Source organism: Xiphophorus hellerii, chromosome 21, assembly GCF_003331165.1.
Source record: "Xiphophorus hellerii strain 12219 chromosome 21, Xiphophorus_hellerii-4.1, whole genome shotgun sequence".
In the NCBI taxonomy this organism is placed as follows: domain Eukaryota; kingdom Metazoa; phylum Chordata; class Actinopteri; order Cyprinodontiformes; family Poeciliidae; genus Xiphophorus; species Xiphophorus hellerii.
The window spans coordinates 26309984-26325956 of NC_045692.1; the positions used below are offsets into that span (position 1 = coordinate 26309984).

Consider the following 15973-nt stretch of genomic DNA (forward strand, 5'->3'; position numbering starts at 1 on the left):
CCATAAGTTCCCCAGAACCAGTCTAAAGTTAATATTCACATTGGTTGGTTCTGCTGCAGGTAAAGACCTGGACCTGGGTTCGAACGATCTGCACCTGGATGACTTCCTGCTGACAGGGAAGTTCGACCTTATTGCCTATGCTGACCCAGAGCTCAATTTGGAGGACAAAAAAGACATGTTCAACGAGGAGCTGGACCTTGGGGAGCCGGTAGAGGACCGGGAGGGGAGCCGACCCGCCAGGAAAATGGAAAGCCCTGCCCACTTTCTGGGACACCCAAAACAGGAATTGAAGGAATCTCAGAAGACTGAAGGTCACTCTTCAGACAGGCCTCAAGGAGCTCACTCTGCCCTTCTAATCAAGGTAGGTCATCGATTGCTTTATCGTGCTGAACCAATCACAGAGCTGATAAATGATTTTTACTTTCAACTTTCCGCAGGAGAAGCTGGAGGACTCTGGTTTGGTTTCCTGTCCAGTCCCAGCCCAGGCTTTGTCCTCTGTCCATCCGCTAATAACTCCAGGTAAACCCAGTGACCACCCCTACCTCTTCAGCTTTTGCAGCATATGTCTGATGTGTATCTCCTCTGTCCCCAGGGGAATCATCCGTCTTCCACCAGAGACCATTTGGATCCGCACCAATCCCCCAACCGATTCCTTCCGGTCCTGCTCCTCAGGGTGCCCCCACCCTGCCTCAATCTCCATCAACTCAGCCTCGACTTCTTTTAAACCCCCAGAACCATCCTCCTCATCCAGGCACTGAAACTCAGAGCATGAGCTCGGTCAGCTTTCCTGAGAACCAGGTCTCCCTTCAGAACCAGAACAAGTCCAGGCCTCTCCTGCTGGAGGAGCAGCCACTCCTCCTCCAGGAGCTTCTGGACCAGGAGCGGCAGGAGCAGCAGCAGCAGAAACAGATGCAGGCTCTGATCCAACATAAGTCTGACTCAGAGTCTGGAATCTCCGACATGGGTAAGATCAAAACCCTTTCAAACCATAAAGCTGTGACAGGACAGAAAATCAAAGATCTCTGAGGTCTCCTACACCTACTGATATCCAACCAGAATGAGAAGCAGAATCTGACCAGAGAGCCATTCTGAGCCATCTTGGGATCCTCAGGAGTTGTGTCTTTAGGCTCTGAGTCTTCATAACTCAATCTGGTTCTATGTTTTACAGATTTTGAGTCCATCTCTGACCCAATCATGAAGGCTAAGATGCAGGCTCTGAAAGGTATTAACAGGGTGATGAGTCAGGGACCCTTGGGCCTGAACCCAATGGTCATCAACAGGTATTGAATGGTCTCATCTGAACTTTCCAGGGTTTGGGTTTTGTGAACCATGGTTCTGATTGTGTTCTCTGTAATCACAGGTTCCAACAGAGTCCAGGAGCCCCAGGTCCTGAGTTAACTCCTCCCACTCCTCACCTACCAGAACAGGTACGCAGATTGTGGGCAATGACTCAGCAGGTCCAAGCAGTTTCATCCAAGCAGTTTGCCCTCTAAACAAATGTTTCTTTCTGTCAGGACGGGAAGTTAACCCCTCAACTAGTGCGCCGCAACCCTCCCAGCTTTGGACCCGGCTTCATCAGTGAGAATCGGGACACAAATCAGTTGATCTGATCATTATTTTCTATGGGTTTTTCTATATGGTAGATCTATAGAGAGGATGGGCCAGAGTTTTGGAGATCCTGCTGTTCCTGGAGAACTGCAGTGCTCATGTGGACCATGATAGCAGGACGCTAATCTGACTCAAGGACAATTTTTGGTTCTGGACATGTGTACTAACTACCAGGCCATATTGGAACCGTACTGTCACAGTCTGGTTCATCTCCATGTAATCATGGACCTCACACATTTCCAGCCACAACCACTTACCTCTTATCCAGCGTGGATCCTCAGATTGCACAGGTCAACAGCCAAAAATTGTCTGGGGTTTTTCAACTGTTTTAGGGTAATTTTGATATGTTGAAATAAAAAATCACATTGGTCTTGCTCAATCAGGTCAACTTTCTGAACTGTGACCTGATGCAACGTGAGCATCAAAATGTATGACTTGTTCTCACACATGGATCAGTTTCCTGAGAATCTGGTACCAATGTGTGATGAGCAGGAGGACAGATTCCACCAGGACATAACAGAGATGGAGAACACAATGTTCAGTTTACATGTACTAACCCTAATCAGTGTTTATTAGACAATTTATATAAATCCTTTTTTGGATGAGAAACATTAACATACATGAATGGATAATGTCTCAAAAATGTAATGAATTTAGTCAGAAGATTGGATTTCTATAAATCAATTTGGGGAAAAAAACCTGACCTGATTGAGAAAAAAAATTCATTTTTGGATTCAGTGATGCATAATAGTCTTAAATCTGTTGAAAAAACAGACAACTTCCAAAAAATACTTTTTTGTAACCCAGTGTTTTACACCTGTTTTACCCAGTACTTCCTGGGCGACACCCTGCTGTTATATTCCAAAAACAAAGCGGCGGTCAGAGCAGACATGTTTTGTTGGCTCTTCTCAGCAGTAGCATTGCTGCTCCCTTCCTGGGACATAATGCTGCTGCTTCTTCACCCCAAAGGAGTGAATCAAGAGGCCTCCTTGGCATTTCCCCTCCAGGATCTGTTGCATGGAGCCTTTAACCCTAATCTGTTTATCAGTCACTATGAGACGTTTCTACATTTTCCTCTCCCACAACAACCCCTGGGGACTCACATACACAACCTGGCAGAGACACATTTATTTAAATCAATTATAAGAACCTGTTTAGGGCTCTGGATTCCCAGTTTGAAATAGTTCCCCAGTCTCTAGAACCTGTTTAGAGAGATTCATGAGGAACTTCCTATTTTATTACTGTACAGCTGATATTTGTTCCTAAACGATCTATATAGAACATTGACCTTCAGATGGATAGATATTCAGTCCAGAACATTTCCCTCATTTGTCCAGTGGTTCCACTGGTTCTGACTCCAGTTCAGGTCAGGAGCCAAGTCCTCTCTAGAGCTGAAGATCAATTAACCCACAGCTGACTTGCTAATCCTGATTAATTGCTCATTAATCCTTCTGCTCATGTTTACATTCATGGATAAGAATCTGATTTTGCTCCAAAAATATAAAAACTTTTGCCTGTCTCTTGTTACACAATTTAAGAAAATCCATCCCATGAAGTTCCTCTTCCTACCAGAGGGTGGACCCAGAGTTCACATCATCTTTATATCACATTTAGATGAAGCCAAGTTGAGAGAGAACCAGTCTCTTCCTACATGTTCCTCATTGGTTGGGATGTTGGAGATGAACTGGTATTTCTGTAAACAGCTTCTGACTTCAAGTCTTATCAGTTTTTATTCTGTATTTTTAACAGATTTTAGTTGGATAGTCACAAGAGTCTGCATTAACAAAAACTTTGACCCGGCAGTGTTGGGTTCTTTATTTTGGCTTGTTTCGTCTCAGGCCGCTATGTTGCTGAGACGGATTCTGCTCTTCATGGAGAAATCATGTGTGAGATCAAAGGGTTCAGGAGACCTGAGATGCTTGACATGCTGACCATCATCACAAACCATCATCATAAAATGTTTCAAGTCTCCTATCATGGTGACACAACCAGATCAGCAGTAATGTGTTGCAAATGGGATACGTGTCCCAACCATCCTGGATGTGTTCCAGGTGCTACTAATGCACCTAAACCTGGGTCTCATGTTTAGTGTGTGTTTTAAAGCCTCTTAAATGAATCACTTATTGCACATGTCGAACTCCATTCCTGTCCTGGCACCTTTAGATGCATCTCTGATGCCACACAGCTGAATCAGTAAGGAAGTCATTAGCAGGACTGGAGAACCTGACTACACTGAGGAGCTAATTCAGTCAAATGATTCAGGTGTTTTGGACATTGGCCCTCCAGGCCCAATCACACGATTTAACACTGATTAGCAGAGTCAGCTGTTCATTCTCCAAACCTTTTTTTTTCAGATGAGTCTCAGAGGCAGCAATACGAGGAGTGGCTAGGTGAGACGCAGCAGCTCCTGCAGATGCAACAGCGCCTCCTAGAGGACCAGATTGCAGCTCACCGCAAGGCCAAGAAGGCTCTGTCAGCGAAGCAGAGAACGGCCAAGAGGGCGGGCCGAGCCTTCGCTGAAGAGGATGCAGCCCAGCTGCAGTACATCAGTGAACAGCAGGGGGCAGTCCAGAAACAGCTGGAGCAGGTAACTTGACTCACCTGGACCACAGACTCTATGGGTGACTTGCTTAGACTCAGTGTGACTCGGTGTGTAACTTCTTGTTCAGATCCGGAAGCAGCAGAAGGACCACACTGAACTGATTGAAGACTATAGGACCAAACAACCTCAGAGGATGCTGCAGATGCCCCCCCAGATGCCCTTGGGGCAAGTCCTGGTCCCCCCTACGCCCCGCCTGGGCGGTGCTGCTCCAGGTCACCGTCCAAACGTCCCCTCAGGCTGGACTCCAGGGTCTGGTCCTCCCATGGGTCAGAGGGTGCTTCCACAGCTTCCAGCCCACATGCCCCCCAACCTGCCTAACTGTCCTCGGGCCCCCCCTCTCATCCAGACGACTCTGCCCATGAAGCCAGTCCTGACCGCCCCAACGCCAGGCTTAACTAACCCCCAGGGCTCCCTAGGGGGCGCCAATGGAGCGCCAGGGGACGGAGCCACACCTCAGGTACGAGCCAGAGCAAATCCTGCTGGGAAATATTTTTTAGTTGTAGATTCTATCGAACGTTTCAAAGGATGCGTTTGGAGCTTTGTGGCGCTACCTTCTGCCATTTCCTTCTGCAGGTGAAATTTGATGACAACAACCCGTTCAGCGAAGGTTTCCTGGAGCGTGAAAGGAGGGAGCGCTTGAGAGAGCAGCAGGAGCGACAGAGGGTTCAACTGATGCAGGAGGTAACAGCATGGTGTGGAAGTGGCGCCAGTGGGTGGAGGTCATGCTGCAAATAAGTCCCTTTGTCTCCTGAAAATATTTGAATAAACTCATCTGAAAGTGCAACCAGAAATGAGGCTAACTGGAGAATCCCTGGACATGAAGCTCTATAGTTCACTTCAAAACGAGTCCAAAGAGTTACAAGGCCAAACCGTAATCTATGTTACTGTAGTTTAAATGGAGCATGCGTTAGCATTAGCGTCATTGAACTGAAATGCGTCCATCTGAGCCTCTAACCGGTCTTTAGCCGTTGCCTCTAAGTCAGATGGGCCTCGTTGTGCTCCAGTCCTGAAAGCAGCGCAGTGCGAAGCAGCCGGTTCCGCCACCTGACATGCAGTAGAAGGTGTTGGGTTTTCAAAATAAAGTACATTTCAATGTTTCATATTTAAATTCATTTCGAATTGTGATTATGATTTTTTTTTTAAACTTTATTTTTGTTATTTTAGCAGTTTTATAGATACACATACATACATTGAACAGTTAGACCCCCCTCTAACAAAAAATTACAGAGCACCTAGTTTGACAGAAGCAGTTGAGTAATCAACAAAAAAAAAAAAAAAGAAAATAGGTAGTTACATTAATTATACGGTTGGTGTCAAACTACAACGAGTGATCCATTTCTTCTAGTATTTCTTGTATTTATAAGTGGCAAGTCTTAATGAAAAAGTCAGTCTCTCCATTGCGTGGATTTCCTCTATTATGTCCTTGAAGTCCAAACATGACGGTGGCTCCACATCAAGCCACCTGCGAGTTATAGCCTTCTTTGCACCCGCTAATAATATTAACAGAAGGTATCTATCAGATTTCTCCAGTTCCTGGGTAAATTACCCAGGAAAGCCACAGTAAAGTCACAGCGTAAATTTAAGTCCATTTTAGTATTGATTTCTTTTATCACTTCTGACCAATAGGGTGCAATCTTAATACATTCCCAGAGGACATGAAAATGTCCCGCAGACACATTCCCACAATTCCTCCAACATTTTGCCTTTTCAGTATCGTTACAATATTTACTTTTAATGTTCGGTGTAACAAAAAAACGTACCAGGCATTTCCAGGAAAATTCCTTCCACAGGCCAGAACTTGACATGTGAATCACAGAGTTACATATATTTAACCAAACATGGTCAGTTATTGTTATTTTGGCCTCTTTTCCCCATTTAACCTTAATATATGTTGTATTACATTTCCTCTCCATTTGTAAACAGGAGTATAGTTTGGATACTGTTTTTTTGGGAGGTCTTCCGTTGCTCGAATCTAATAGGATTTTAAGTATACCTGCCTCGCCTCCTCCAAAAATTTTATACTTTTATTGTAGTAGTGTCTTAACTGAAGGTATCTAAAAAAATCACATTTTTCCAGGTTATAGTTATCTTGAAGTTGTTTAAAACTTTTTAATTCACTATTCTTTGTTATCTTCCAATAACTTGTTATGCCTTTTTGTGACCACTGTGTAAATCTCTTATCCATTCTTGCAGGGAGAAAATCTCTATCATAAGCTGGCCATCTTAGAATTCGAGCATTTCTTTCAGTCTTTACTTGCTTTAATATTTTATGCCATATGTCCAATGGTACTTTTATCCATAAGGGTATTAGGTCAGAATCTATATGTTTTTTAATAAGACAATGATCTCCGAGCCAGGATTGTAGAGGTATATCACTGTAAGACAGGTCTATCTCTTTCCATTTAGCGTCACATGTTGGGTCACACCAACCAACTAACACTCTGATCTGCGCTGCTCTGTAATAGTCCTCTAGGTGTGGTAAAGCCCATCCACCCCTTTCTTTTGACAGTTGAAGTGTTTGGAACTGTGATTATGATTATTATAAGTGTGCGAATATATTCTACATATGTCTCATAAACCGACCAGAACTGGAGAAGCAGAAGCAGCAATTCAAAAGTTGTCTTTGTATTGTTTAGTTGTCACTTCCTGTCTTCTGTGTTGGTTTCTTCTCAGGTGGAGCGTCAGCGCGCTCTGCAGTGGAGTCTGGACCAGCAGGACCTCTGCGGGTCCGGAGCAGCCGGTGCTCCTGGGAAACGCGGACCGGTTCCTGGTGGAGGAGCTGGACTGGTCAGCAGCGAGGACCATCTGTCCCAGGGAGCGTTCTGCATTGCTGAACCTGGACTGGGCTTCCTTCCTTCCTCCTTGGCCTCCAGGCATCAGGTCCAGGGGCGTACTGGGGGCGCCGACCTGCACCAGGGCTTCCCAGGAGGTTCCCTGCCCCTCAGGGCCACCCCCACCGCAGCTCTCCATCCTGATGTTGCCGCAGAGCGAGGCAGCCTCCAGTTCAGGCCCAGGATGTCGGGACTGCTGCGTCCAGCGGGGATCAGTCCTCACCTGTTGGGACACGACTCCTCCTCGTCTTCACCATTGACCCCACACCCCCACTCCTCTTCTGGAGGCCTTGCCTCCCTCGCTGATATCATCCCTGATGACAAACCGAAGAACAGGAGATTGAACAGAGCTGAGGAAGGAGCCAGAACTCCTCTGTCACCACACTCTGACATCACAGCTCCACCCACTCCGGCTGTCTCAGACAAGTCCTGCTCTACACCCACCCACCAACCGGACACTGCCTTCTCTGGCCTGGCTTCTTCACCTGACATAGAAAGACAGCAGAGAGGCAGCGTGGTGGAGGGCCACAGAGGCCCTGTGTCTGGGGGCAGCCTGGAAGTCAAGGTCAGTAACTGCAGTCCTTCTGGTTGCTTGTAGAGAAAAGTGGAGTCCTTGGACTTGATAAATCATTTATGCCTGCAGGAAGAGCTGATGGAGGCGCGGCCCTGCCGGGGGATCCCTGTGAAGGTAGAGGAGGCTGGGGAAGAATGCTTCTCCTCCCCCGCCTCTCACGGGGGAGATGGAGGGAAGGAGCTGCTCCGACACCTTCTGAGGGACAAAACGTCGCCCATAACGATGACAACTCCCTCCAGGCCGGCTGCACACCGCCAGCTGTCCAATGACGGCGTGCGATCTGAGGAAGAAGATGAGCCAGGTTTCCATGGTAACATGGTAAGTAATCAGTGGCAGGTCAGCTATAACAAGTCCTCTGAATGTTGTGTGGTACTGAGGTTTTTTGCATCCTCCAGGTGCCACTGGGGGACGGTCCAAAGAAAATTAAGCGCACCAAGAGATTGAGTCTACCTGACAAAGACAGAGCTCCATCCAAGTCCAAAAGGAGGAGAAAGGAGGATGATGAAGAGAAGAGCTCCTCCTCTGACTCACTGATGACCCAGCTGAGTCAGGTAGAGCCCTGCCTCCTTTCTGATACTCCTGTCTCAATTAATGCCGTCTACCTGCTGACCTACCGGTCCTCTCCTCAGCTGTCAGTGCTGCCACTCATGGAGCCCATCCTGGGTGTAGACCTGAGCCTCTTCCCCCCATACGGCAGCTCATCTATAGGCAGAGACTCCCTGCTGAGAGGCTCCTTTGGGAATGCCTCTTTGGATGGCGTCTCAGACTTCTACTCCCAACTCGTCTACAAGGTACGCTGCGGCGCCCCACACTGACACCACACCGCACCTGCTCTCCACTCATGTGCTGCGTCTCCTTCAGAACAACCTCAGTAACCCCCCCACACCTCCGGCATCTCTGCCCCCAACACCTCCACCTGTAAGCAGACAGAAGATGGTGAACGGCTTTGCCACAATGGAGGAGCTGACCAGAAAGGAACTGAGCGAGCAGGAAGGTAAGCTTCAGGTTCTGTGTTGGGATGCAAACGTCTTTACCTCTGCTGACGGCTCCTTGTTCTCCCCTCACTGACAGACTTGCCAACTCTGAAGCACAAAGAGGATGAGCTTCTCAATCTAAACCACTCCTCCAAGACCGTAGATGTCCCTGCATCCCTGCCAACGCCGCCCCACAACAACCAGGAGGAGCTCAGGTAAGCCCCGCCCCCTCGGAGTTCTACTTGTACAACACGCTCATGCACTGAGTGGTTTTCTTCTTCATGGGTTTTCCAGGGTCCAGGAGTCGTTGGAGTGCCACAGTCCGGAGGGGTTTGTCCCGTCCTCGTCTCCAGAGAGTATGGTGGACATGGAGGTCAGCAGGTACCCTGACCTGTCTTTCATCAAGCTGGAGCAGCCCTCGCCCTGCCCGTCACCTACATTACCCATCATTCCCTGCACCTGGGGCAAAGGTCAGCTATCTGAAGCTACTTACCTGAGTTATTGTGTTCCACACCTGTTGACTAGCTCTTCCATCTGTTTTCAGGCTTTTCAGTGAAACAGGAAGTGAAGACAGAACCACAGCTCCAAGTGCAATCCACCTGTTCCAGCACAGACCTGGTTACCATAGCGATCACTCTGAACCCGGCCGCCTCTCAGGTCAGTGTCCAGCAGTGAGTGGCCAGTTTGACCAGAGCGGTTCCGTTTAACCTGAGTCCATTCGCAGAACGTCCCGGGTGTGATGGCGGCGGTGGCGGCGCTCCTCAGGGTACCCAGCCCCATCAACTACCAGCTGAGCCGAGCGCCGACACTAGAGCGGAGCAGCCTGGCCCTGCTGGCAGGAGTGCGTGTGCCGATGTCGCAGGTCCGTGTTCCTTGGTGGTTTTATCCGACCGGATCCAAGGGTCGCGTTGCTTGCTGACCTCTCCATGTGTTCTCAGGGTTCAGCAGCATCCAGATTGCAGAGAGCGCCACCTGCTGCCAGAAACTCGCCACGCTGCTGCAGCCGCTGCAAAAGGCTTCTGGTAAACGGAGTTCACTACAGACAGGTGAGCCTGGGCGGAGGGGGCTCGATGGAGTGGCAGAGTGAGACAGGAAGTGACAGGAAGTGTGTCTTGCAGGACGGTGAGTCCAGAGACAGACCCAGTTTGGTGTTTTGCAGTCCAACCTGCTCTGCTCTATTCGAGTCAGAGCAGCAGAACCGCTCTGCAAGACCCAAGGTAACCCAGTCTGTTAGCTTTCTGCTAACCAGCCTTTTTACGCTCTACGTTTCCCATCATGCACTGGTCTCTCTGTGTCCTCAGCCTGCGGTGCCGGTGCTTCTGGATGGTTCTGGTTCAACTCCTCCTCTCAGCAGAACACAGCACCAGTACGCCAACAACATGTCCTCCATTGCTGTCCATTCTCTCCCACGCACCGACTCTTCCTCCTGCTCTCCTTCCTCCTCCTCACCACCACTTGCCTTTCCACCTGCCTCTGCTATTACCATGGAGACTAGGCCCCACCCCGACAGCCTCAAGGTGAGACTGATCCCCAGTTTAACCAGTTTAAGCCTTCAGGTTCCTTGCCACCAGGTGGCTCATGGATACCTCTCTCTGTTTGACAGGTGACGGTCAAGCTAAAGCCCCGTCCACGGACCGTGTCAGGTGATGACTCTCTGTGTCCTCAAGACTTGAAGAAGATGAAGATTTCTCGGTGGAGACGCTGGAGCTTCAGCATTACTCTCAACAGGTAAGTGTTCAAGGTGTCGGCCATGTATTTAATTTTTTTAAAGGTTTTGTTCGCTCTATTGGCCTTTATTTGAAAGTAGTTCAACAGGAAACAGGGTAATGAGAGAGTGGGACGACATGCGGCAAATGTCGCCAGGCCGGGAATCGAACCTGCGACCACCGTCACGAGTACTAAGGCCTCAATATGTGGTTGTGCTTTGCCCCTGCGTCACCACAGCACCACAGGTGTCGGCCATGTTGGTGACTGCAGGAAATGCTCTGATTCTGTTCCTGTTGGACCTGGCCGGGTCCCTCATCCTTGTTATTCCCTTTGTCTCCATCTTAGGGGTTCCCGTGTTGCTAACAAGGCGGGTGCCATTCCAACAGAGGAAGAAGTGGATGAGCTTCTGAAGGAGTTTGGAGCATGCCTGCGTCCCGACCCGCTGCCTAGAGACCAGCGTAGGTGCTGCTTCTGCCATCAGCAGGGGGACGGTCTGACGGACGGCCCTGCCCGACTCCTCAACCTGGACCTGGACCTCTGGGTGAGTTCTCCAGCTGTAGACCCAAAAGCACTGAATGTTCCCTTTGCTCATGCGCCGTTCAAGCAATAATATCAACAGAGTAACACCTGTGACATATCGGATGATCAATCTAAAGCTGTGTAATCGACGTCATCCGGTTCTGCTCCTCTTTTCGCATGCGATTCATTTTGCATGACATCATCCTTGTGGATCTTGGATCATTTCATGGTCGTTGGATGCCTGATTCCCTTTTGGCTGGAGTATCGATGTGTCGCCCTCCTTGGGGCTGTGATGGGTTGATCTTCACTCAAGATATGCCTTAGGACCCTCCGTAGTGTTCCTGTGGTGCCAGGGGAGTTGTTCAGTTTGGCTGCCTTGGAAGTGCTTGAATGGAGCATTCAGTCACGGCAAATTAGACAGCAAAGCATCGTCCTCTGGATCAGGTTATTCTGCAAGGGTCATCTGGGCCTTCTCATTGAGGTATGTGCTCAGGATTCCTTACGACATTGATGGTATGAGTCCTTCAGTGCTTTCAGCACTGCACTCTGGCGGTCAGCAGGGTTGAAATAGAACAAAGCTACATATGTAACTATGGATCAATGAATCCTGAATGATCAACAGAGATTCTCTGTCACTCAGAATCCTTGTTTTCTCCAAGAAGATTCTGTAGGAACAGAGCCTCGGATGACGTCAGGCTGTACAGCTGCTGATTAATCGTCATTTATGTCACAGGTGTGACTCTGTTGATATTATTGCTCGAACGGCGCAAGCGCGAATGGAACATTCATTGCTTTCAGCTCCACCCTCTGGCGGTCTGTAGGGATTCATAAAACTGTAGCGACGTACTTAACCTACGTATGTTCTGCAGGTGCACCTGAACTGCGCTCTGTGGTCCAGCGAAGTGTACGAGACACAGGCGGGCGCGCTCATCAATGTAGAGCTGGCGCTGCGGCGGGGCCTGGCGCTCCGCTGCGCCCACTGCAGCCGCTGCGGCGCCACAACCGGCTGCAACCGGCTCCGGTGCACCAACACCTATCACTTCACCTGCGCCCTGCAGGCCCACTGCACCTTCTTTAAGGTACCCAATCTCAGCTAGCCCTAATCACCTGAGCAGTTTGAGCATGCTCAGTAACGCTGTTCCGCATCTGACAGGATAAGACCATGCTGTGCTACCTCCATAAGCCCAGGACCCTTCCTGTGAGCGGGGACAGGTCATCCAGCTCCTCCCCGTTCTCCACGCCCGGCCTGCCCTCCGACCCCACTCCCGGCTCCGACCCGTATGACTCGGAGCTGCGTTGCTTTGCCGTATTTCGGCGAGTCTTCGTGCAACGGGACGAGGCGCGGCAGATCGCCGCTGTTGTGCAGCGGGGCGAGCGGCAGCACACCTTCCGTGTCGGCAGCCTGCTGTTCCGCGCCGTTGGCAGGCTCCTCCCACAGCAGATGGATGCCTTCCACAACGAGGCCGCCATCTTCCCTGTCGGTTACCATGCCAACCGCTTCTACTGGAGCATGCGCTACAGCAACAGGTGAGGGTTAGACTTGCCTCCTCACTGATTTTTTTGATCAGTGCAGATGAAGTGTAGTAGCTCTATTCTGTCTCATATTAAAGTGGTGACTGTGATAAAATATGGAAAAAGATTAATTAAAGTTACTGCAGCTTTAAATGTCTTAGAGAAACTTTAATAAAGAAGACATGAATATATAAAAGCTAAGATTTTAAATTATTTCATAAAGTAATGTGAAAGATCTACAAACCAAACGGTTGCCACAGGAACATTGGTTGATTTTAAATGGCCGATTTTCTGTTTTATTCATAGTCACAGCAGAAAACATGATTCTGTCAGAGTAACAACACCAGGCCAGAAATAAAGAGCAGTCATAGTTCTGCTGGTTCTGGTTCAGTGGAGTCCATAAGGTTCTGGAGGTTCTGGATCGGGACTAACGAACAGTTCCATCCACAGACGCTGCAAGTACCTGTGCTACATCGAGGAGCACGAAGCCCGGCCGCTGTTCAAGGTCAAGGTGGTGGAGAAAGGTCACGACGACGTCGTCCTGACGGGGGCCACGCCTACAGGTAGTCGCCACGGTAACCAGGAACAGGTGAGTAGACTCTGTCTTTCTCTGACCCGCTTCGACCTGACTGTGTGCAGCGGCGTGGGCCCAGGTTCTGGAGGCGGTGGCCCGGATGAGGAGCTGCAGTGGGACTCTGAAGCTGTTTCCTGTTTACCTGAAAGGAGAGGAACTGTTCGGCCTGAAGACATCTGCCGTGACCCGGATCATCGAGTCTGTAGGTCCAACTGAAAGACGCACAGAGACACCCGACAGTGACACACACACCCTAAGCCTAACCACGTCTCTCTCTCCCTCCAGTTGCCGGGGGTCGAGGCGTGTGAGCGCTACACTTTTCGCTACGGCAGGAACCCCCTCATGGAATGGCCTCTGGCCTTCAACCCGTCCGGCTCGGCTCGCTCTGAACCCAAGGCCTGCCAGGCCAAGAGGTAACGAGTAGAGCTGCACCGATCGCAGTTTTCTGGTCGATTTGCGATCACTGATCTTTAAAAAGATTAATTGGCCAATTGAAATTTTGAGCAACACTTTTTTTTTTGTCTAAAATGTTATTAAAAATAGCAAGAAAGTGTCTGAGTTGGCAAGAGCAGGGCGACTATTGACCCAGTGGGCGGGGCTAACAGTCTAACCTCTCACTGCAGAGCAGCAGGGTAACTTTGCTGAGGTAGATAAGATTGGATGAGATCAGCTTCATTGCCGACCTCCCAAAGTTAAGGACATTGGGGCCGACACTTTGTGTTGACATCACTTCCTGTTCCTGATTACTTCCAGGTGGAGCCAGCAAACTTTGGGCGGGGGTTGGGCTTGTTAAATAGTTCCACGTGTTCTGGTGTTTGATTTCTGTTTCTGGACAGAACCAGGAGAACCAGAACCAGGGTTCCTGGTTCCTGGATTTGAACATAGTGAGGCTGAAAAAGCTGCACTGATTAGTTTAATAATATATCAATTACTAAAGTATTAGTGATGTCTGGCTTTCATCGTAGTTGCTGGAAGATTTCTGACATGGTGAGAACATCCAGAATTAATATGTGACCAGAGAAGGTCCAAAGGTTCAGAACCAGTCTGGAGCAACCAGAAACCGTTGTTTGGTCCAAAACCTTGAGGAATCCATACCTGTCTTACCTGCCTTCTCTTTCCCAGACCTTACCTGCTGACCAGTGTGGCCCCCAGGTGTCAGGGCTCAGTGGGCTCCATCGTCGGCCTCGTTCCCGGCGTTCTGTCTTTGTCTCCTGGCGAGTCGGTGGCTGCTGCCCATCAGGGCCGCCACTCCAAGTCGGCCCAGTACCGCCGCATGAAGGCGGAGTGGAAGAGCAACGTGTATCTGGCTCGCTCTGGTATCCAGGTGAGCCTGCTTTGAGAGGAGGCGACGGCACCCCCCCCAAGGGCCGGCTGCTAACTCTGCATGTGTTTACAGGGACTGGGGCTGTACGCCGCCAGAGACATCGAGAAGTGCACGATGGTCATCGAGTACATTGGGACAATAATCAGGAGCGAGGTCGCCAACCGCAAGGAGAGGCTGTACGAGGCCCAGGTGATTCACCTGACACACCTGACCCTGGCCGCCCTGATCTGATTGGTCAATTCTGACCAGGGCACGTCTAATCAGCGGTCTTGTAGCTCATGTAAATCAGCTGTTCTGGTGTTTGCAGAACCGAGGCGTGTACATGTTTCGGATCGACAACGACTATGTGATCGACGCAACCATCACCGGAGGACCGGCGAGGTAAGAGACAGAGATCTGAAGCTGCTGGCAGCGCCTGCTCTGTGCTCACCTGGGAATGGGGCGGGTCTTTGTGTGACCGACAGGTACATCAACCACTCCTGTGCTCCCAACTGCATCACTGAGGTGGTCATGGTGGAGAAAGAGAACAAGATCATCATCAGCTCCTGCAGACGCATTCAGAGAGGAGAGGAGGTAGGGTCCATATAACAATCTGTCCATTATCAGGCAGCCTGAATGTGATTGGCTCATCATATTTTCTCCGCTCCCTTCAGCTATGCTACGACTACAAGTTTGACCTGGAGGATGACCAGCACAAGATTCCGTGTCACTGTGGAGCCGTGAACTGCCGCAAATGGATGAACTGAGAGCATGGAGGCCTCTGGCGCCCTGTGGGCGGAGTTAACATGACATCATCACTGGTCTGTGGGCAGAGCTAGCATGACACCATAATAAAACTGATTGATTAGATCAGAGGAAATAAAGTTTATACTTAATTAATTTACAAATGGGACACATTTATAATCTGTTGTGGGTGGAGTCTGTGCTGACGGGGCGGAGCTTACTAAGAGGCTGGTCCTCGCTGTAAATTGGTTGTAAATGTGAGTGTAAACGCCACTGAAATAAGCGAATGTGTCGTCCTTTAACTTGCACTAAAACATAAAATGACAAACACACAAACCTACCTGATTCCACCGCTTGGTCCTCCCCTCTTCCTCCTTCTCATCAGTTTCCTGTAAAATAAGATTTTTTTTTTCTTTTTGTATTTATTAATGAATTAAGCTATTTTCTAAAACTATGGTGCATTTGAGGTCCAGTGTGTAAATATCTGTACCATAAGTAAAAAGTCAGACACAAAGATTAGAGCACCCCCCGACTCCTGTGTGTAGACAGGCTTCTGTTACTTCACCCAGAGTTTAGGCTGCAGGCGTCTGCTGCCGTGTAAATACGAGGTTTATTCAGGCCCTGCTGTGTACAGATAGACGACATGAAGCCTTGTCTCTGTTTTTTTATTAATGGATGTAAACAAAGTGATGTTTCTGGAAAATATGGTGAATCTGATTTAGAATCATTTACAGAAAATAAATATTTTACATCTTAGAGAAACTTGGTGTTTTGTCACTGAATTGTTGCATATGAACTGTTGTAAAGCTGCTCAGGTCATTCATCTTCATCTCTGCAGATCTTCAGACATGGTCAACTGTTATGTTAAAAAAGAAGGAGCAAACTGTTAATATTTGCAACTACATATGTAAATTGACTAACTTATTTAATCAGCAAGATAAAAACAGATTGAAAATCTAATTTACTGTACAGCAGCAAAACTTAAAAACATAATTTCAAGCTTTAAAACCCCAAATCTGACATTT

The 15973-nt window shown here is 48.9% G+C and overlaps 1 protein-coding gene across 11 annotated transcripts in view; it reads left to right on the forward strand.

The window, feature by feature from the left end:
- kmt2ca (lysine (K)-specific methyltransferase 2Ca) overlaps positions 1-15710 on the forward strand; it is a 43118-nt gene extending 27408 nt beyond the window's left edge. For 10 of the 11 annotated variants that reach the window (XM_032550922.1, XM_032550929.1, XM_032550927.1 and 7 more), the window contains 33 exons: positions 60-361; positions 438-519; positions 593-964; positions 1169-1280; positions 1361-1427; positions 1515-1578; positions 3963-4195; positions 4278-4667; positions 4784-4891; positions 6884-7606; positions 7685-7933; positions 8011-8166; positions 8245-8406; positions 8477-8609; positions 8687-8804; positions 8884-9059; positions 9134-9246; positions 9314-9451; positions 9528-9635; positions 9708-9806; positions 9891-10106; positions 10193-10317; positions 10642-10837; positions 11685-11894; positions 11969-12342; positions 12778-12890; positions 12967-13103; positions 13187-13314; positions 14024-14225; positions 14298-14414; positions 14533-14606; positions 14690-14798; positions 14879-15710. In XM_032550922.1, the coding sequence (XP_032406813.1) occupies positions 60-361; positions 438-519; positions 593-964; positions 1169-1280; positions 1361-1427; positions 1515-1578; positions 3963-4195; positions 4278-4667; positions 4784-4891; positions 6884-7606; positions 7685-7933; positions 8011-8166; positions 8245-8406; positions 8477-8609; positions 8687-8804; positions 8884-9059; positions 9134-9246; positions 9314-9451; positions 9528-9635; positions 9708-9806; positions 9891-10106; positions 10193-10317; positions 10642-10837; positions 11685-11894; positions 11969-12342; positions 12778-12890; positions 12967-13103; positions 13187-13314; positions 14024-14225; positions 14298-14414; positions 14533-14606; positions 14690-14798; positions 14879-14971 (5999 nt within the window). In that variant the 3' untranslated portion in view covers positions 14972-15710. The remainder of the gene's footprint in view (positions 1-59; positions 362-437; positions 520-592; positions 965-1168; positions 1281-1360; positions 1428-1514; positions 1579-3962; positions 4196-4277; positions 4668-4783; positions 4892-6883; positions 7607-7684; positions 7934-8010; positions 8167-8244; positions 8407-8476; positions 8610-8686; positions 8805-8883; positions 9060-9133; positions 9247-9313; positions 9452-9527; positions 9636-9707; positions 9807-9890; positions 10107-10192; positions 10318-10641; positions 10838-11684; positions 11895-11968; positions 12343-12777; positions 12891-12966; positions 13104-13186; positions 13315-14023; positions 14226-14297; positions 14415-14532; positions 14607-14689; positions 14799-14878) is intronic. The other variant, XM_032550928.1, reaches the window with a different exon arrangement.
- The last annotated feature ends 263 nt before the right edge of the window (positions 15711-15973 follow it).